Source organism: Simochromis diagramma, unplaced genomic scaffold (assembly GCF_900408965.1).
Source record: "Simochromis diagramma unplaced genomic scaffold, fSimDia1.1 OVJJ01000361.1, whole genome shotgun sequence".
NCBI lineage: Eukaryota > Metazoa > Chordata > Actinopteri > Cichliformes > Cichlidae > Simochromis > Simochromis diagramma.
Window position 1 is genome coordinate 7,536,767 of NW_024386860.1, and position 21,722 is coordinate 7,558,488.

A 21,722-nucleotide genomic window follows, 5' to 3' on the forward strand; every position below is an offset into this window, starting at 1 on the left:
GTGAGTTCAACCAAACACAGCACGGAAGTGTCATTGTTTGCTTGACTGATGGCACACATGCACAAATGCATTTCGTTTGCAATCTCTGCACACACATAAGAAGGTATACGAATCTGCAGAGCTCGAGAGGTAGTGTGTAAACAGACTCACTCACACACAGATGCAATTCTCATCCCAGAACCGGCACCCTCTCCCTCCTCCCTATTCTGTTTGTCCTCAGGTCCTATTCCCCCCTTCTTCCCTTCTCACCCTCCTCTCCCTCCCATGTGTCCCCGCTGTCCTAATCCCTTCCCAGGCAGGAAGGCCCTAATTGAGGGTGCAGGCTTCAGTTTGTGGCCTGTGGGCGCCCATTACTGTGTTTTCATAAGCAAGTGAGGCCTGCCTGACTGATTCAATATTCATGTGTCTGCCAGCTACTCCTGGCCCAGCACGCAGAGACTTCACCACTGTCAAATTAGCCCTGCATAGTAAATAACAGAGTGAAAGAGAAAAAGAGAGTGAGAACGGCTGGGAGAGAGGTGGAGGGTGCAGCAGAGAGAGAATCTTTGAGTCGGTTGTCATTTGGAAGGAAGTAGACTAGGTTGAGAGGCAATGCGTTTGTTTGTTCATTAAAATTGTATTCCTGCATCACCTCAAATTTGCCCCCTCGCTCTGTTATCAAGTGATGCTTACAAGGAACCGAATTCAAATACGCAACGCAATTTGCTGCACCATAAGTGTTTTTTGCTTAATTTGAAATGATATCATGACATGTCAGAGCATTGCGGGGACAAATGTCGACATTATTTCTCAGTGAGAATTTTCAACAGTGTGACTGGTTTCACCGCAATGATGCGCAATCAAAACAGAAGCAGAGTCACTTCACATATTTCTTTTCTTTTAAATATACAAGGAAATGATAAGCCGTTTGGAAGACGGGAACTCTTCTTAATTGTTTTTCACTGCAGTGGAGAATCTTTGTGTTCACATCTGGTTTGCAGCGGTGTGAAGTGGGTGTACTACACAGTACCGGCATGCATAAATGAACCATCAGGTTTTGTGTTGAAAGCAGCCGTGCCAGAATTAGCCCCTGTGGCTCCTGATTAGAATTGCTAATACTACTGACTATAATTAGTGAACATTCTTGGATGTTGTATGTCAGGAAACCTTTGCCCCTTCTGAGAGCTAACCTCCATCTCTGGATTTTCTCTGTCCTAGGTGCACCGTGCTATTCAAAACCCCCGTCCCTGCTGGGCCCGTACCCTCGCAACCCACCCTTTGACTACCCCTGGGGCTTCAACCCCTACCTCCCAGGGGCCTTCTCTCTCAACAACTGCCCCAAACTGCCCCCTGGCTCCCTCTACCCCTCCCAGTTTTACCCCAACCCCTTGCAGAGCAGCCTTTCACAGCTGCCTCACCCCTTCTCCTCCCTGCTCCCGCCTGGAGAGGCAGGTGGGGGTGAGAGGGGAGCAGCGGGGCAAACTGGCGGGACAAATGGCACAGCGGGTGGTCAGCCGGCCAGACTCTGCCTGCCGCCGTACCAGGGCAGCCTGTCGATGGGTCGGACAGACATTGGCAGCGGGGCGACACTGGGAGAAAGGGTGGAGCCCAATCCTCCGGGTCTCGGGTTGACCTTGGGCCTGGGAGCGGTCAGCTTAGGAGCTGGGACTGGGACAGACCAGCAGAGCCCCACAGAGAGAAGAGGAGGGGTGAAGCAGGACCCAGAGTCAGACTCAGACCTGGAGATAACAGATCTGAGCGACTGCAGCTCGGACAATGAAAACGAGCATGAATTTGGCATTCGGAAGGAATCCAGCCATGCGAACCGATCACAGCTTGTGTTAGATGGGAAGAAAGGAAGCGTGTTGCCTCCCATCTCCTCTCTTCCTCCACCAGTGTCCCCACATCCACTCAAGAGCCTGATGCCCATTACTCCTCCTCCCCCATCCCTGCCTAGGTCACTCTCACCTTCCATGGCTCTGCATGAAAGACACAGGGAGACAGAGACTCTCAAACTGATACACAGCTAAGACATTTTCTGATGTGTCCACCATCTTGCCAGTCTATGGTCTGATAACTCTCTTTTTCTCTCCTTTTGTTTCTCTGAGATGAATTTTCCACTTTAAATCATCAGATCTTTTCCAGCCCTTTTCCAGGAATGGCAGTTAACTTCTTTTACTTCTAAAACTGCAGTTTTCCTGTTTGCTGTGCAAGTTTTGAGCTTGCCAGCAGTCCATTACACTACTGATTCATCCATCTTAGAATATATGGGGTGTACAGTTTTTAGAGTGTCGGCTGTCTCGTCCTTTTTATTTTGATCTCTCGCACCAAATGGTTTGTAGATTTGCTTTATGCATTGCCAGCACTAGTCTACAATTTGCTGTCTGCAGCTGAGCTACGAAAGAAGGCATCGAGGTGGGAAATTACAACACAGCAATTCCTGCCTTGACAAACATTAACAAACAACATCCCTAAACTAACAGAACAACAAATGATGCTCAGATCGATCCAATTTTACAGATTTGTCCTGTAATTCTACAGATTTAGACTATAAATAATTACTGTGGCTTTTAAGACATGGTCAAATACTGCCACCTAGTGGTCCTTTCACTCAATGTCGTTTTCAAAGAACTGCAAGTGTGTGAGTGAAGCTACTGCCCTGAGTTCATTTTGCACTGTTTTTTAAAATATATATATTGTTTATTGTGGGTTAATTTAAATGTTAACAATCCATCTGTTCAATAGTGCTAACTGTGACAGTCTGTGCGTATTTACTTTGTCTTGGTGCACATTTTCTAACAGGAAAGAAAAAGAGAGCAGGAGGGAGCTGGACCAATCTAGAATTTGTATGAATATTTCTGTATATATTTTAATATGGTGTACATGACATTTAATTATAATTCACTATGATAAGATTTAGCTGTATTGTTGTGATTTTATTCAGTATTTAAACATGTTGGAAAATTATAAGCTTAGGTGTATCAAAATTGAAATTATTAATGGCAGAAGATCTGCACTCTGAAGACTTTTTTTTAATGTTGAGGACAGAGCTCACGTTGGGATTTGTCTCTGATTTCCTCAACCCCAGTTAATTGTGCCCTTTGGTCATTTTGTTCTTGCCAGATGCCCAGTGTACAAACCCTTTGGGTTCAAAAACATGCCGGCAGACTTATTTTTCTAGTTAGCATTCACCCAATGTTCCTGTACTGTAATTAATCTAATGTGAATAATATTGGTCTTTGCATTTTCTTCTTTAAATCCTCCCCCCAAAATCTGTTTTGATTATTTTTCAATCGATTCTTTTTGTCCATGCCAGCAGCAGAGCAATTTGTTTTGCTTGAGGACACTAAACAGTGGTGGGAGGGAATACTTACAAAAAAACTGTACCTTTCCTCTCCCCAGATCTTATGACCAACATCCTTTCTACAGCCCTGTTTCTCAGCGTGGAGTGAACAGTGAATCATATTGTACAGTTTCATAGCCTTTATGCCGATGGTTTGTCAAACAGTGGCAGTATACCGATTATTTGTGAAAGCTCTATTGTAAAGTTAATGTAAAACTCTATGTTTGTTGAGTTGCTCCAGGAAAGGCCTCCAGTCACCTCCACAGGAAGAACACTAACAGCTGTAAATACTATTTCCTCGTGTGTGTGTGTGTGTATGTGTGTACACATCCAGAAATGACAGTGCAGTGGTTTTACCTGTCATCTTTCTTTGTTTTACTGTAAAGAGGAAAAATGGAAAGTGCAAAAAGAAGAAAAAGAGTAATATCTTCAAAAGCAATAAATATTATTCTGGATAGCGGACTGTTGACTGTGTTGTTGAAAAGATTTAAAAAATACGGGTGCTTCATACATCACAATTCTGACACAATCTGTGGAATTCAGGTAGTCAGTGAAAAGAAATATTATATTATATTATATTATATTATATTATATTATATTATATTGACACCAATAATGATTTGATTTTTTTATGCATTGGTGAAAAGTCCGTGAAAAGTGTCTCTTAAACTGAAAAAGCACAGTAATTGCACACCATGCCAATTTAATTTGAACTTTTCTTTTCCTATAAATAATTAAATCTTGTTTACATTTAGAGATCTCTGCCCAAACTTTCTGTTACTTTCTGTTGTGTTTAACTAATTGTTTACCTGCTTTTGTTTTAGATTGGCATTTACAAGCTGGCAAGATGCAGACAAATGAGACATTACAATTACACATGCAGAAGTTGTTATCACCATTTTGATGTATATTTTAATGTTTTAAGATGATTGTTAGGATGTTTTATATATGCCACTTAATGATAGGAAACATATTCTATTCAGGGAATGTAAAAAGTTTAAAATGTTTGTTTGCCATCTACAAAAAAAAGGGGAATTTATAAAGCATTGCGTAATAGCACAAATCATACTGAGGCACTTTCAATGAACCTCTTAGTATTACAGAGAGGAATTTATTACTCGCACTTAAGCTCAGTCAGCATGTGAAAAATATTTTAAAGAAAAAACACCTCACTATCAAACAAGAAACGTCACTGTGCTTGTGATGATCACTGGTACTCACTAGACAAAACATTTGTAATGGTCATTATCAACTGTAACTAAATTTGTTTGACAAATACACAAGGAGTGGGGCTGCAGACATAGAGGGTGAGTCTTTTAGAAAGGTGTGCAACAGAAAATAGTAACATCATCATTAAAGTTCAGATCATTTAATGTATATGTGGCATCCACGTCATGTGTACATCATTTGTCACCAAGCGCTTAGGCCTCAGTACTTTTCTACGTTAATCCAGGGAGAGATTAAATTAATTTTCAAAGAAGTTTGTCAACCTGGAAAAAGATTTAAAGGTCAAAGAGAATTTATAAGCTGACACAGTACAGGTAAAGACATGTATTAATGATTTAGTGGTCAATTTGGAGACATTATTTGCATCTACAATGTGTTCTTTCAGACTAGTGACACAAAAAATTCCCAAATACACATTTAAGGGTTTATTTTGCTACATTTTTTTTAATTTATGTAACACAGTGCATATTAATCAGACATTATATTTGTATATGTAAACACTTTACTCATGTTACAAGAAACCGTTGCCTTAATGTAAGAAAAAAAAAACAAATCTTCTAAATCTTTATTGTTAGATGTATTTGGAACGTTTGCCCTTTTTTTTTATCTCAGGGTCAAAAAATCTCAATGTAGAGCAAAAATAAATACTTAAATATTCATTCAGTCAGTCAATACACACACACACACACATATATATATATCGTTAGGTGTAGATTTGTTACCTGGTCGTTCTCATATTTCTCCACAGTGCGGCGCCAGAAGGCTGGAAAATAAGTGAAGCATCGAGAAAACCAGGGAGAAAAGTTTTTTGAGAGTTCAAGTCTGTAAAATATAAATAATTCATATTAATACTTAATTTCCCGCAGACATAGTTCCTTCAGACATTTCTGATTTCTTAGCTTCGCAGTAGTGAAGATAATTTTTTTCTAAGCAGATACAGAGATTGACACCATCCTACATATCAATAATTTATGCTTTACACTGTCGGTCTTTGTTCAGAACATAATACACATTTTTAGAAAGAAAAAACTGTTTTGTTTTTGCTGCAACATTAATTATAAAAGAAAACTGAAGACGAATGGGTTTAACAGGTTTCATGTAAGTAGCGGACTGGCTAAGTAAACAATAGACAGAGGAAGGGTTTCATTTTGTATTGTGATAATAACACTTTTTGGGTATCTCGTCTAGATATTTCTAAATGGTAGTAAGCGAATTCGTGTTTACACAAATATAAAGGGTCCATAAACACCGTGCTAATAAAATTCTCTTGTGTTGCAGAGAGTAGGCTCTTAATGGGGACAGGTTACTGTGTAACACAGTGCGGAAACAAGCCGTTTGTAGGGATTACTGTTACGTTTTTATATAACATTCAAACCTTAAAACACACGTAAATTGACAAAAAGTTATAATATTGCCACTTTTATTTATTGCGTACTCGATAATTTTGAAGCGGTACACTGTAACTTCCCCCCCTCGCGGTTAATCACTCAGTTTTTTTTTATGTGTACTTCCGCGTACAATGTTATTTTTTTTTCTTCCCACTGACACACGGCAACTTCGAACAGGAAACCTCTTAGACGTCTCGCCTGTCGTTTTCTCTGTATTTACGGGTAAGTACACCATTCATAATGTTCACATGCTTGTGAACATTATCACGCTTTTGGACTTTTACGGGTTTCATTGCTATAGTTTAAGTGGTTTTTGGCTATTTGTTGGCGCTGGCTTTCCCCCCCATACAGCCAGAGCGGCAGACGATAGCGTCCGCATACAGGAATGCTGTGCTCGGCTCACTGCACGACATCTCGTTCTCTGCGTTCAAAGCCCAGCTGCAGACGATTTTATTCAACATTTTGGCCATTTTCAGTAGCACTGGGATAGCCACAGGTTTATTTTGTGAACTTGTTTAACAAAGGCATGGGAGTAACAGGGGAAAGAAAAAAGAAAAGAAAAAAAACTTAAGGTAGCAAACTTGTTTTTGTGTATTTTTTGGCAAAGCCATCGAAATTTTATACGACTGTCCTCAGTTTCGGTTTAGCCCAAACTACAAATCACTTTAATATTCTCAAATGGAGTTATGTTTTGTATTGAGCTAGTCAGTGGGAAGTTTATATCTTGTGACCTTGAGAATTTTTATGTATTTTTTTTCTTATCTTCTTTGAAATAGTATCTTTATGAAATGTATCATATGGGTAATCTGGTTGTTACAGCTATACAGTGTGAACCTGTGTGTATTTACCTCATAAATGGTTTTATTATATCCAGCCTGTGATGCAAGGATACACACACATACAAAAAAGACTCTCAGCACATTACAGAGGCTTAGGAAACCACTACCAGATCAATTCCTCTGTTTTCCTCTCATTTATTTGTCGACACTTTTTTCCCACAACATGAAAAGTAGCATCTGTCTTATCCCTCCCAGTCTTTCCCCCTCCCCCTTTGCTTCCTGTTTCTATATAACTCACTTATCAGATCGGCCTATAGACTGGGGGTCTCAATGCAGACAAAGTTCAATAATTAGTGTCTGTATGTAATTGATTGCCAGTGGTGATGTTTTTTCTCTCACCAAGTGCATTGCCTGTGCAAAACAGGCAACAGTTTCCTGTGCTCACAGGAAACTATAATTACTGTACATCTAGTGGTGCATCTAGTGCAGCTTCAGTATCTCATGCTACCCTAGACAGAGGATGCTAGGGTAGTGTGGGGTGTGTATGCCAGTAAGCTGTAAGTTAGTAATTAGTCCTCAAAGAAAAACGGTTGCTTTTAAACAAGTTGTCAGGGCAGTTTGTTATCCAGGCTTTTTTTTTTAAAGTCACCAATCATGAGCTCAGTCAAAGCCACCTTAGAATCACCCTAAATTTTGATGATGCTTATTGCCCATTATTTCACTCTGCCTGTGTGGTAAGGGCGTTGGAGCTGGCGGTTTTAGAGACTGTGACATGTTCCCAGTCAGCCGCTGCACCCCAGAGGCCCCATGTGAAGCAGGCTCTGCCACTTCCTGTTACGCTCTGTTAGACTAGAGGTGCACTGCACTTGTCATCTCTTTCTCTCGCTACATTTTACAAGTGCAGGCTTGTCTGGAGCCCAAAGGCTACCTTCTCTTCCTTTTAAAGGAGTGTTGGCTATTTAATCTGAGTTGCTGCGCTGCTCTCTCCCTCTCTTTCTTCCACTCTCTATTGTTTTAGACCTACATAAACTCAGCCACATCCCCTCTTTCTTAGTGAGGAGGAAGATAAACTCAGGATATCGCTACAGTGAGCCATTTTCAGTTGTTGTTTAGCCTATGTGAGCGATACCAAACAACTGGAATGACGGGTAATGCACTTTCAGTGGAACAGCCAGCAGCTGTCCTAAGGGCCTGGTGGTGTATTGCTAGCACAATAATAATTTACTGTACTTGGGCTCTGACTTCAAAGGGAGCACAGGTATTCTTCTCTGGCTGAAGATAGTCTGACAAACAGTCAGCAGATAATGAGAGATGGAGTGGACTCGCTGCTATTCTCTCTGTGAGTCAGAAATCTCCTGATTCCTCCTGAATGAGCTCACTAGGTGAGGTGGGGTGAAGTTCCAAACAACTGTGTGAGATGGTGAACAGGAAGGTGCTCATGCTCTTCGGCGCGTGTGACGTGAGTTTTTGTGAAACCACAACATATGACCTCTGATCAAGGCACAACACTATTGTGTCATTGTAACTACTTCTGCATTGGTTTGCATGGATCTCTCATACAGCAATAACAGCACAGATTTGTTGGCTGCATGGATATAATGTTGTAGCTTCTTTGCATAGTTTTTGTTGTTGTTGTTGTTTTTGCACGGTTGTGAAATTGTACGTGTACCTTTTTGTTGCATTTGCATAAAGAGAAAAAAAGAGGCACTTTGCAACACCATATTTTTATTCTTGGACTTTGCTTGTGTAGCTTTGCGTGATTCACAGTTCAGACTAAAGTCGTGTCGTCTTGTACTGGGCTTCAGTGCAGTCTCTCTCTCTACATCCACCCCTGAGCAACACATTTCAGGACCTATCTATTTCTGACTGTCTTCTGATTGGCAGTCTCTTGCAAACAAAGGATTTGAACAGTAGGTGGGTTGGGCTGCAGTGCTTACAGGTTGACCATATTATTAGGGGTTATCAGTGCTCGCTGAAAGGAAATGTTTAGACCAGTCTCACGTTGTGAGCTTTTGCCTCCGCTGAATCATTTGCATATATGCTCATGATTAATATGAGCATCCATCATTGTAATGGCGCATATGTGTCAGAAAATAAGAAAGAGCGTAATAGAGAGCGAGCAGTATGTTTCTATGAGTATTTATGGTGCCTATGTGGCCTACATGTGGGAGTTCCCCTTTAATTGAGTATTACATTATTCATGTGTCATTATGGCTTTCAGCATAGACCAGAATGTATCTGTTCTGGGCTTCTTCTGTGTTTTTACTTGGCTTGTCTGGTTTTTTTTTTTCTCACCTGTTAAGTTCCGTCTTCCCTCTGCTGTCATTTATGTTCTGCTCACAGTGCATGTGCTCGAAGTGGATTTGCAACTTATGAGTCATATGTGTGCAGCAGTGATGTCCCGCTGCAAATGAAGCAGCCCTTTTGATTTCAAAATGAATGCAGCACGAATCCTTATGAGCTTTCTGACTGATGATAGGAGTTTTTTGTGCAATTTCAGCCTTGTCTCCAGGAGCTTAAGCGTCTCGTATGAAAAAGAAAGAAAATGGAAAGACTTACATCTATCTGTCCAAATGTGAGTCAGACGGGCTGGCTGGAAGGCCGATGTGACAGGGGGTGAGGGAGTGAAGAAGCAGAGAATGAGCTCTTTCATTTGAGGGTCAGAGTGGAAAAAGCGAGACCAGACTCCACTCTTATGTTTACTCTTGAGGAGTGAAAGATGGTGGGGGCTTGGTGGGGTGAAAGGTCCTCCAGTCAAGTGTGTGGAGACAGTGTGTTGACTGTGTGTTAGCACACAGCTCTTTACAAACAATCGCTCATCCTGTGTTATACAATAAGTCATCATTTCCATTGTCATTTTAAATAATGGCAACTTCTATATTTATATTTTGATTACACTGTTCCACTGCTAGTCTACCCTACATAATGTATTACTTTTAACTGTGATGTTTGGTGCACATTTAGCCTTACAGCTTCATACATGTTCAAGGGAAAAATTAAAAAGGGAAAAAGTGAGAAACCCCAGAAAAAGCAAGAGGAGAGGATGAGAGATTCGTCTTTTATGCTGGCTAGGTAGTTGGATAGTTTTCACACACAGAAATGTGGCTCTGAACTTGAAGCATTCCTTGTGAAGTACCGGTACACTGGAAGATTATTATTGTGACATACCGAAAATAATTCAGATACCTCTCCTAATACATGGAGCTTATTCTTAGAACTTTATCTATCGACCTTAAAAATAGGCCCCTGATAAAAGTAGTAGCATTGCAACTAAGTGTTCCTATTATTAGGAGTGTTATAGTATAGCATTGTTTATGTTAATTGGAAATATTTAAAAAATGAAATATTAATTTGTTGTTTTGTTAATGACAGAGCCCAACTGATACAGGAGACTGACACTGATATTTAGAGATTTAAAGAATGAGATATTAATTTATATCAGCCAATGTTTTTTTTTTTTTCTTTCATACACATGAAAGATAAACATTTATTTATTCCTTTACACTCTTTCCAACTCTGCCGGGATCAGGTTGTTGTTGTGTTTGTGGTGTTCCAAACACTTGTGTTTCCATCAGCGAAGTTGCCCTTTTGAGGACAAACTATGCAACATCAACTCTTATAATATTACTGAAGGGTGTTTCTTCCATCTCTTATTTACTTTTTAAATTTGAATTTATGAGGGTTTTAACATCCACATACCTGTGTTGATTTCATTGACCAATAGTTTTCATCATTTTTTTTCCTGACAATGCAAGACAAGACAATAGCTAAATAAAAACTAATGCACAAAGGCAAAAATTATGATGAAATGTGTCAACACTTTCCTCAACTAATAAAAATGCAACTAAACTAATTTGGCTGTATAGAAAGGCGGGACAAGTTTGAAAGTGATCCAATCAGAAGTAATATCTTTGTGCAGTAAAGTTAGATGCACACATCTGATATGCTGCCGACAAACAAGGTGGAGGTGGGGGCAGAGGTGGTGGTTTCTCAAGAAAACGCAGCAAAATGTCAACGCTTGGGAGGAAGAGCAGAAATTTCACAGCTGATGTGAAGGGAAAGATGATGCTTTGTAAACTGAGTGGAGCTACTGTCACCAGAAAAAGACAACAAACTTTTACAATTTAAATTTATAAAAGAATTTAGATGCCTAAATTATGAGTTTTAGTCAAAAGGTTATGACTAAAACTAAATTTAAAAAAAAAACAAAAAACTGTCAAAATTAACACTGCTAGATTAGCAAAAGTTAAAATAATTGGAGTGCATCGGCCGACTGATACATTGGTGGCTCTATACATGCAGCTCTAGTTAATAACACAGAGCTGTGGGGCTGGTTTAGTTCCCAATGACTAGCTAACCATTGTATCTGGTTGTATTTTCACAATTCACATTTTTGCTTTTTGTAGCTTTTAAAATTTCCTTCATTTATTGTGATATCATCATCATTCATTCCTTTGGTTGTGTTTACGATATGGTAAAAATCTTTGGAGACAGGTCAATTTTCAGTAATGAATAATTCAATAATCAGTTTAATGTATGGTCTATAAAAATTTAAAAAGAAGTGCATTATTTCACTATGGTTGGCCGCTTTGGGGGTGCTCTCTATACTGTGCTCCAGTTTTTCCATCCAGTGTTTCCATTTTTAACTGCAGTCCTAGCAGTGAAAAATGGAAACCTTTCTCCAAAGTTGGAGTTGATGTATTTCAAAGGTTATTTTGCCAGCAGTCTTTTAATGTAAGAGCTCTGTATAGTAAGAGAATCGGATCAAAATATGACCCAAGTTACACTTTTTTAGAGGTAGCATACAGCATGAGATAATCCACTAAATATCCAGTCACAGTTCTGCAGATTCTTCCATTTGGTTTAGACAAGGGCATTGGTCGTGCGGATCATAGCACACCAGACAACCATTTTCTCATTGCGGTTCACCAGAAAATTTACCTATGCCAGTCTCACATTGGTTCAGTTGGACATCACACAAGCTTCTTACTAGGAAACTAACATGTAATGTTAGTTGGGTAATGTTTAGAAAGGTTCAAGGCTACAGTGCATATGTGAAAGAAGGAAAATATTTGTGTTGGCAAAATTGGAGCCAGTGAATATTGGCATCTGTGTCTTTAAAAAAGGCACAAGAACCATAATCTCTAGCTGAATGACTTGTAACTAATTTGGAGACCGGATTTTGACATGAAAGAAGCCTGTGGGGATATTTGCAGTCCTGCTGCACTCTTTTCATTTTTTTCTTTTTCTTTTTTTTTTTAAACTGCAGGCACACTTTGAGAAATATTATTTCTCAACATGTGTATTTCATTACTTGGAATGCTACTGGCTATAGCCTCCCAAATGTATTGTCAGTCAGTGTTTGCTTTAAGTTTTTATATTGATAACTGTCAATAATATTGACATATCAATTCACACTTGAATAACTGTGTTCTTAGAAAAATCTTGCATTGCCAACCATGAGAATGATGTTTGAAGCACCCTGAACCAAGGTGCGCCTGTGTGCAAGTACACAAGCATTTTTTGGCAATGTTAACCTCAGAAGCTTTGAATCTGGGCAGGCTAAATTCCTTCCAGAAATATTCATCCTGTTCCCTGGCATTTCTGGCTTTGTTTGGTATAGTCTTAAAATCAGCAGCAAACGAACCTACAGTGGACACACTAATGCACGCAACAGACTTGTGAATTAGTCGGGAGTTGTTTTGGTCCGAAAATGCTAATCAGAGATGTCTGTGTTTGGTTTTTAGCAATTACTGCTCCACACAAACACACACACACACACACACACACACACACACACACACACACACACACACACACACACACACACACACACACATGGAAGCAGTTAGGACAAGCTAGAGGTTCACTGTGAGCTGCCAATCCATGCCAGTCGATTTGCCTCAGCCTATCAACTGTTTCCATGAAGCCAGTGACCTCTATATGGGGATAAGGCGAGAGAGAGGGGATGGGGCGTTTTTGGCTTGGAGTTGAGGGTTATGAGAGTAGGAAAGTGAAGTATGCTTTAGCTCTGAGGAGCGACAAGAAAATGAATCAAACGTCTGTTAAGGCTTCATGAATATGTGTGCATGAGGACATGGAGGGGAGGATGTAGCTCTCGTTATATGGGATGCCTTGTTAACCTCTTTAAACTAACAAACACTGAGGAGTATTGCGCTGAGAGTTGGTTGGGGGGTTCTGTCCAGCATCATTAAAAACCTCTGAATCTGCTCAACTAAAACCATATGAAAAGAAGGTCATTGATTCTTTGCAGAGGTTTTGTGCAGATAAAGGCCACTAAACTGTTGCAACAGTCCAGTGGCCAATGTAGGCTCTTGTGAAGCAATGAAGAAAAAAATCTGCCTGTGCTTTGCCCGCTCTGTTGGCCATAATCTTATTTTAGCCACTACGTAATGGTTGTTGAATTACATAATTGACCCTTGTCTACCAGCTATGAATGCACTGGCTGTTTTAGAAGTGAGTGTAAAAGGGGCCACTTTGTTTAACGCCAGAGGTAGAGGAGAAGGAGAAGAAAGTAATATATACTTAGAGAGATGAAAGTCACAGAGGGGAAAAAAATGAATGGTAGACTAAGGCTGTGGTAATACAGAGGAGGAGAAAAGGCAGTCTTACCTCTTCAGTGCTGATGAGCCACTCCCTTATTGCGCATGCACTGATGCACCGACTTCCCCTGTGCATGCACGCTGCTGTGCAACATAATTATGTCACAGGTAGCCTTTTTTTGTTTTTTGCTCATTCCCTGCCTAGTGACAAGGTTTCAAGGATAACTTTGCCCTCATGTAATGCTCAGACTTCTGTTCTGTTGCCCTTTTATCTCACACAACATTCATGATGTGACATTCAGTCACATCAGGACTACTTATCCTGAAATGTCTTATCGCTGAGAATATGACTTTTAATCAGATATGTTTGTTTCCTATGCCTTTGAGCTGATCTCTGCAGGAGTAATGCCCATGAGTCATACAAATTAAATAACATTCTCTTTGTACTGCACTGAGGCATTTTACACCTCACACGTGTTCTGCTCAAACCCTGCTCCTTCCTTCCAGCCCAACACATAGCCTTTCAGTGCATGTGCATTTAGCCCTGCACTTTTTCATACTTGTGGATGTTCGATTTATATGCCATCATGTCCATAGGTTTGAACCTGATGTGGTTGGAATGCAAACTTTATGTTTTAATTCAAGGCTTGAGTTGGTTAGATGCTGGGAAAGGATTAGTGATCCTCCATTTCAGTTGTCATCTGTGGTCTTTCATGCTGTTTGGTGTTGCTGAGCTGGCCAGTGCATTCCTTCTATTTAAGAATGTACCAGATTGTTGATATGGCCACTCCCCAAGTTTTTGTTATCTCTCTGATAGGTTTATTTTGTTTATTCAGCCTAATGACAGCCTCCCTCACTTTCATCAACATCGCTTTGAGAGTTTCGGTAAAAAGATGCCAAATACAAGTTGAATCAACTCCAGATCTTTTGTCAGCTGGCCATGGCTTGTCAGTTAGATGTCCAATTACTTTTGAGGCTATAAAAATGGGGCTTATATATAAAAATGTGTATAATTCCTATACAGTTAATGCGATACTTTTGTTAAACACCTAAAATTCAAGCTGAAGGTCTGCACTTCAATCAAATCTTAACTGTTTGATTTTTAAATCAACTGTGATGGTGCACAGACACAAAATTACAAAAGAATGTGTCCAAATTCCTATGGATCTTACTGTGACCTTTTTGTGACCACAGGATGCTTATTAAGTATAAAGATGTATAAACACAACATCGGGGCTTTATGTGTTGCCACATCAATTTTGTGCTGGCTAAACATTCAAAGATAATGTGGTGATGAGCTGAAAGACTTTAAAACTGTTGAGTTATTTTCTTTATAGAGCCGTCTGTCGGCTAAGTTGTTAATCTAAACATCTGTGTGGACTTGACATCCCAACACACAGCACATGCTCTACAGTCAAGAGTTCCCTTTGGTTTTGTTTATCCTGAGGTGCTAGCTTACTGTCAGCTCTGCCAGCTGCAGCTAAAACCATTTGGTCAAGGTTGGAAGAATCTAGTGTGCGTGCTTGTTTATACTTGCTGAAGAGCAGATGTATACTCTGTAGGCCTTCAGGTGCAGGGCCATGCTCTTAACAGTGTTTCTCAGTACTTACATGCTTGCTACTCTTTCCAGGGTGTTTCACATTTATGTTTCCATTGCCTGTTTTCTCTGTTTTTCCATCGTTGCAGCCTTGTTCTTAATTTCCTGTTGAAGTGTGTCCCTTCTTTCTTTCTTTTTTTTAATTTCTGCTCCACACTCCCTCTCCTCCTCCTCCTCCACCTTCACCTCCTTCCTTACCAGACCACTGGTTTTACTTCTTCTGTCTTCCATAAGGTCAGTATAAACTATATACTGGTGCTTTCTAGCCACAGTTTGTTTTTTGTTTTGTTTGGTTTCTTGCTTTCTTAGTTATTCAAGAGCTTTAGATTCCAAGATCACTAAAACAGGATATATGTAATACATATAATCATTTTTTGGGAGTTTTTTTTTAACATGTGTGTAGTTAACAAAAGAAAAATCCTGATCCACTGAAGCCATGCCTGCTCTTTAAACAGTTAAATGGTTGTGCTGCATAAGTGGGTACATTTGAAGAATGTGCAACTTATTAAATAATTTTTCATATCCGGCCAATTTTACATTTTGATAAGCGAACCGCTACCTTTGTTATGTGGCCACATTTGGCCTTAAGTGTTAACCACAAGAGATGACTAGACCTAATACAGGAAAGTCAGGTTACCAGTTTTAGATGTCAGGCTTTTGTTGGTAGCAGCATTGTGATATAACAACTACTGGAAAGTCCAAACTTGACTTTTTGCACAGTAGATTTAACAAAATGCAGCCACACTGCTGTCTTATTTGATGTGGCGTCAGTTTGGAGCCAAGTCTAAGCAAATCTTCAGAAAATGTAATCAAGCTAGTTTTCATAATAAGGTTTGAGTAAGTCCACAGTTGTGAAAACTTGGGAGTGTTCTTCAGAAGCAGCTTGTTTCTCCTGCTGCTCAATGAGTTAGTCATGAAAAAGCTATTGTAGCAGTGCCTGCTGTTGTCTCGCCAATGGGAATTTAATTGGATGAGAGCATATTGACCAAACAATCAACCAGATTATGAGATCAGTCTGATATGTCTAAGTGTCTTATTTAGCTTTTATTTTAAATATATGTAATGTTGGAAAAAAATATTTTGAATATGTTTTAGCTGCAAGTCAGAGCACAATGTGTAGCCAGGCCCTGTAATTTAAGGCCATTTGCCCCTATTCACACCATTATCATTTGAGTTCTGTTCCTCATTTGTTCAACACTGGGTTTCATTTATGCACTGCATTAACTTCCTTATCTGGTTCCCATGTGAACTAAGAGATGAGTGGGACCGGAGGTTTGTTTGATTCAGTTTTGACAACCATGTTTCATGCGGAAACACTTGTGGGCACCAACTTTTTTTTTTTTCTTTTCAAAATGTCTCACTCATTCTCATCTCCTTTCTGTCTCGCTTTCTCTCTCTCTTCGCATCTGATAGGTCATACAGGAAATGGTTCTGATAGCTTCCTGAGGAAATTACACCCACTTCCTGTCTGTGTGCCTCCCCATTTGCCACCTTGTCCATTTTTTTTCCAAGTCTTTTCTCAGGCTCCTCAAGGATAAGCCACTGGGGGAGTGGAGGAGCAGCAATACTGCTAGAAATCCCCCAGTTAGTGCTAATGAGGTTGAGGCCTAATGAGCAAGCCAGATAAACCATACAGCAGTACAAACACAGCAGGCAATGGCCATTAGCTGTTGGGTTATTTTTGGATGCTACCCTCATAGCATATAGAGAACAGGACACAGCCTATTGTGACCAAGTATAAGAAGGGAGCAGTGACCTATGTGTATACAATGGATTCTGTAGCCAGGTGCACCAAGTAATTGTAAACAAGTCTACATCTATCTAAATTTAGTGTTTTCAGTACAGGATGTATGTGTCTACATCAACTGGTTCCTCACAAATTTCTCATATTTTCACTTAGAATAATTTCTTACTCTATCAGATATTTACTTATTCCAACTTGAGAGCCACTTGCTCACACTTCCTTTTTTTCTCTCTCACAATCTTCTGGGGTGGTTCAGTTTGACTTTTAAAGCACTTTCAAAATATCAGCAAACCCTTGACCTGGTGTGAAAACCTTTTCTAATCTCTCTGATTAAGAACTTCAAATTTGACATCACCAATGGGGCTGACTAGCAGTGTGGTTTGTTGCAGAAATATGAAATCTTTTACTGCAATATTTCAACTTTTTTTTTTTAAACTAAAACATGAAAAGAAAAGAAGGGATCCTAAAGTTCCCCTCCAGACAAAAGTGTATTTTGTTTATTGTTACATCACATTTGACCTCCATTGTGTTCGAGGAAGCATGCTAAAGTTTTACTCCATTAAGCGGTTTTCATTTTCAATTTCTAAGGAGAGAAAACTACTGTGATCAAATCAATTGTGTAAGGATGATTTTGTGATAGCATAACTAGTTTGTAAACTCCTTGTTGTTGTGTTGTGAACTTCAAAAGTGTCAGTGCACAGTTACTAAGAGTGGACCAAAAATCATAGATTTGGGATTTTCGTGTAAGCAAGAAGCAGAGGTAGTTTAGAATTCGGGAATTGAATTGATTTCTGTGTATGTGTGCAAAAATGAAATACATTTCAGACACAAGTTATTATGTAAAGCATCGATTTTAAACATCTCTTCTGAACACATATGTTAATAAAATGTGTCCACAGCAAATGATCAAAATTCATCCAGTGTTGCACTGTTTATCTTTCTGTGCACACTTGGCTGAACGTATACTTCCACAGGTTTATAGCGTTCCTCTTGTTGCTGGCACTAGTTTTTCAAACTGCGGCATGGTTCGGGGTGACCTCTTAAGCTCTGTAAATAAATGTCTGCATAATATTATGTTAACATAATGTTGCAGTGGAGATTGCTCCTGTGGTTCAGTAACCTGAATGTGTTTTTTCTTTTGATAATGAACCTTTTAGTTCTTGGTTTTAAAAATGTTGCCATGCCATTTCTCCTCTGCGGTGCATCATTTAAACTTATTTATAACACAGGGGTCTGACAGCCACTGCCATGTGATTGCAGGAGTTTGATTGACAGGTGCAAGCCCCTCCAATAGCGGTATGGCTGCCGAAGATGCAGATTTTGGGGTGATGTCACAGTTTGACGACTCCACTCTTCTTGGTCATAGGAGTTGTGCTAAAAAGCTCATTGTTTTAATGTCTTGCAAGTGAATGTGGGGTTTACATGAGAGCTGATGCGAGTGTTATCATGCTGCAGCAAAACCTTGGTGACCTGGTGGAAATATAAAATGGTAAACTGTGCAGGCTGGTTGCTGCTTTTTTTTTTTCTCCTCCCATCTTTTTTTCCAATTTGAAGTGTTAGACGTCTGCATGGTCTGAGATGAAGAGGAATGCTTTGTAAAGACCAGCTGTCAGAGAGCACACACACAAACACACAAGTTTACCAGCAGCTCTCTACAATAACATAGGAATGGCCCCCTCCCATATACGTGCTAGGTCCTAATGCACACACATACACACACACACACACAAAGGCATGTACGCTTGATGGCTATCATTAGATTGATGCCACCTGACACTTAGTTAGTACTGGAATGTGATGGAAGGGAGGGGTGGTGGGCAGCTGCCGACTCAGGAGCACCGGACCTGATCTCCGCGCTTCTGGGACGCTCTGTTCAAAAACTCACACCCTTCCTTTTTTTTCCCCTTAGCAACGTCTGTATCAGACTGGAAAGACACTTGCAGCCTAGAGCTTATGCCAGTTATCCTGTAATGTATTTGATGGGCAGAGGGTCTGGTTATTGCTCAAGACCCAAACTGTATCCATCTGTTGTCTGAATTGTGCCATATGCTGGAATGCACCACTTGGCTCATTCTGGTCAGAGGAGTCCCTTCATAGTCCTAACCCTGCAATTAGCTTCCCTCTGCCTACCCCAGTTTGTCTTCCAAAGTGTGAACTTGTACTGCAGCTCCTCTGAAATCAACCAAGACATAACAATAACAAAGGCTCAGATTTCGCTGTCCTGTAATAAGGAGAGTGAAATGCTGAGAACCAGTATTAAAAGCATTTTATGAATGTTTATATTCTTTAAACATTTAGTCAGTAATAATTGGGGAAACTACTATAAATAACTGCTATAACTACTATACCAGTATAGTAAGTTTGTGCACTTTAAGACAGTTGTAGGCTCATTTTTTCAGCTAAAACTCCAGTGCGGTTTAATGGTCAGAGAGTAAGTAAAGAATAAATATAAAATCTAATTCAAACAGTTACTTGGTATATGTGAACCTTAGAACCTCTTACTGTACACTGAGCTCCATGGATCTTACAAGATTGCTGATGCAATTTTCTGGTGAATTGACTGGTTAGTAGACATTTATTTTGTACCTGTAAGTCTGCATAAGTTACCATCGCAATGTACCCCGTTTTAAAAGTTGACCACTTTCATAGCACTGAAAACACAGTATTAGTAATGGAGTTAGCTGGTTAAGCCCAAATCCTACTTCATATTATGACCCTCTGGACATATACATAATACAGTAGCAACTTGTCCATAATAGCCTTTATAATAGGTATTACTACTGATTAAATAAATTAAGCTAATTATTTCTGGTTACTTTTGGTTAAACTCAATAGGAATGACCAAAATTGTTCAGGAGTTCTGGGCACTTTTTGCCAAACAGAAGTAACCAGAAGTCAATAGGAATGGCTAAGTTTGCCCAGGATTTTCTTTCTCAGTTCAGTTTTTGTTCTCACGCACCTATTGTTAAAACTTGAGTGTGTTAAGAAACGTCCACAGCATGTTATCTTTCCAGTAAATGCGTAGATATGTTTTTCCAGCACTAATCATTGTCGTCATGGTGTCAGAACTTCTTCAGTGGCATGATAAGGTATCTTTGATGGTCTCACTTTAGTATGGCGTTGGCGGTTGGGTCTATGGGTGTGAAAAAGAGGAGACGTTTCCCTCTGTGTCATGTTTGTGTATGTCCGTGCAGATGTGCGTTCATGGCCCTGGCAGGCCTGTGTCTCTCTGTTTGGCTAACCCCTCCTACGCATGTTGCTCCAACACTGGCCTTTCTCAACCTGCAGCCCACTGGAAATGGCCATGAATGAACACATTCTCTCACTTTCTGCCTGTCTCCCAGTTTCACTTTCTGCCTGTTTGCAATCTTACCCACTGTTTCACTCCCTCACTTTACCAGAGCTCACGGTGACTTTCATGTCTTTCTCACCCCACTTATCTTCTATTGAACACATACACTGAAATCAGGCCATAAATCAAATAATGATCATCTACACCAGGGGTGTCAAACTCAAATAGATAGTGGGCCTAAATTCAAAACTGGAACAAAGTCGCGGGCTAACATTATATTTATTGAAATATATTTATTCCTCCAGATATAAGAATGAATCTTTTCTTATGGACTCAAACACGTTTTGCTGAAAAACTGAATATGGAACAAGCAAAGCTTAATACTAAACAATATATATATTAGCTGTATAATACCAGTAGGCCAGCTCTAATAGTAATTTGGTATGGCTTCGCGGGCCAAATGTAATTGGGCTGCGGGCCAGAGTTTGACACCTATGATCTACACAGTCACATTTCCTTATAAACTCTAACCACTAAGTGAGTTATTTGTTCCTACTTAACAGACAACATGCAAAACCGCATATGTGAGCAAGTTTACAATGGCACAAAAAGTGTACTTAAAGTATGAAAAGACACTGAGAAACTCTGTGGATTTCATGAATCTTTTTTTTTTTTTTTAGAAGAAGCTAATATAGTGAGTTTATCAAATATCTTACAAATTACAAGTTATGTAACTACATTGATGTAATAATCCTGAGAATTTAATATTGCTATAACAGGATATTCTTGTCTACACTGGTTAAAAAATAGTAAAGGTACAATTACCGCAGTATAAATGGCGATGCAAAGCTGAATGGCTGACACCTTTTCATAGTTTGCACTGTATACAGATTATAATAGGAAACTTGCTGTAAAAAGCACAACACTTATCCAAATCTGACTGTCTTTAGTCTTGACTCTGGGCTAGAATAGAATATAAAGCTCTATATCATTAGTCCCTCCTACACTAAATACATACAGGTACTATGCTATTTAAACAAAATTAAATAGAAAAGAATGAATGTAAATGAGTCCTTATACTAAAGAGGTGCTAGATGAAACGTTCAAATATGCTTCTTGCTAACATTTGGTCATGACTTTCTCTTCTTTTTCCCCCTCCTATGTTTTTAAGATGAATCAGTTTTTAACCATTTTGTCTCTGTACTCACTGTGCCTTGTGTTCTCACCTAACACTACAGTGCAGCTTTTTAACGTGTGTTTGTGTGACTGTGTGTATGTAATTGGGTGTTCCCTGGTGGCGGCTCTGGGTCTGCAACCTTCAGAGGACTGAATACAAGGGCTGTGTGTTGTTTGTGTGTTTTGGGGAAGAGGAAATGGTTTGGGCTGTAAAAGGGTGCGGCTAAATTGATGTACTTTTTCCCATTCATCATTTTCTAAAGCAAAAATTAGAATAAACCTTTTATTTCCAATTACTTGAGCTGCATTTTTAGACTTGAAGAGCTTGTGTCCCAACTAGAGGAGAGATTTCTGCAGAATGTTTTTTACTGAACCCAACACAAGTCTGGAAAAATAAGGGACAAAATCTGGACACACTTCAGAGAATGTGATATTTTCCAATGCATGTTATACCCCAGGGAGAATTGAAGGAAGAAGTAGAATCCAAGGAAATCTCTCTAAAAAATAAAAAAGGAACAAGGTTGAAAACCAATATTTAAAGCCTGTTATCTTCAAGTCATCAGCCAGCACTGCATTGCAAACAGCCGTATAAATCACTGTGTGGACTCCAGAATTCTTCCTAAACCTATCATGA

The 21,722-nt window shown here is 39.6% G+C and overlaps 2 protein-coding genes across 10 annotated transcripts in view; both read left to right on the plus strand.

Moving 5' to 3' along the window:
• Positions 1 to 3,827, plus strand: part of erfl1 (Ets2 repressor factor like 1) — a 49,948-nt gene extending 46,121 nt beyond the window's left edge. For both annotated transcript variants that reach the window (XM_040030244.1, XM_040030246.1), the window contains one exon: positions 1,198 to 3,827. In XM_040030244.1, the coding sequence (XP_039886178.1) occupies positions 1,198 to 2,009 (812 nt within the window). In that variant the 3' untranslated portion in view covers positions 2,010 to 3,827. The remainder of the gene's footprint in view (positions 1 to 1,197) is intronic.
• A 2,080-nt stretch (positions 3,828 to 5,907) lies between these two features.
• The window catches only part of arhgef1b (Rho guanine nucleotide exchange factor (GEF) 1b), a 40,341-nt gene continuing 24,526 nt past the window's right edge, over positions 5,908 to 21,722 (plus strand). For 3 of the 8 annotated variants that reach the window (XM_040030247.1, XM_040030252.1, XM_040030251.1), the window contains exon 1: positions 5,909 to 6,159. The gene's annotated coding sequence lies outside the window, so the exon portion shown is untranslated. Of the gene's footprint in view, positions 6,160 to 21,722 lie in introns of all 8 variants that reach the window. The other 5 variants (XM_040030250.1, XM_040030248.1, XM_040030249.1 and 2 more) reach the window with 3 other exon arrangements.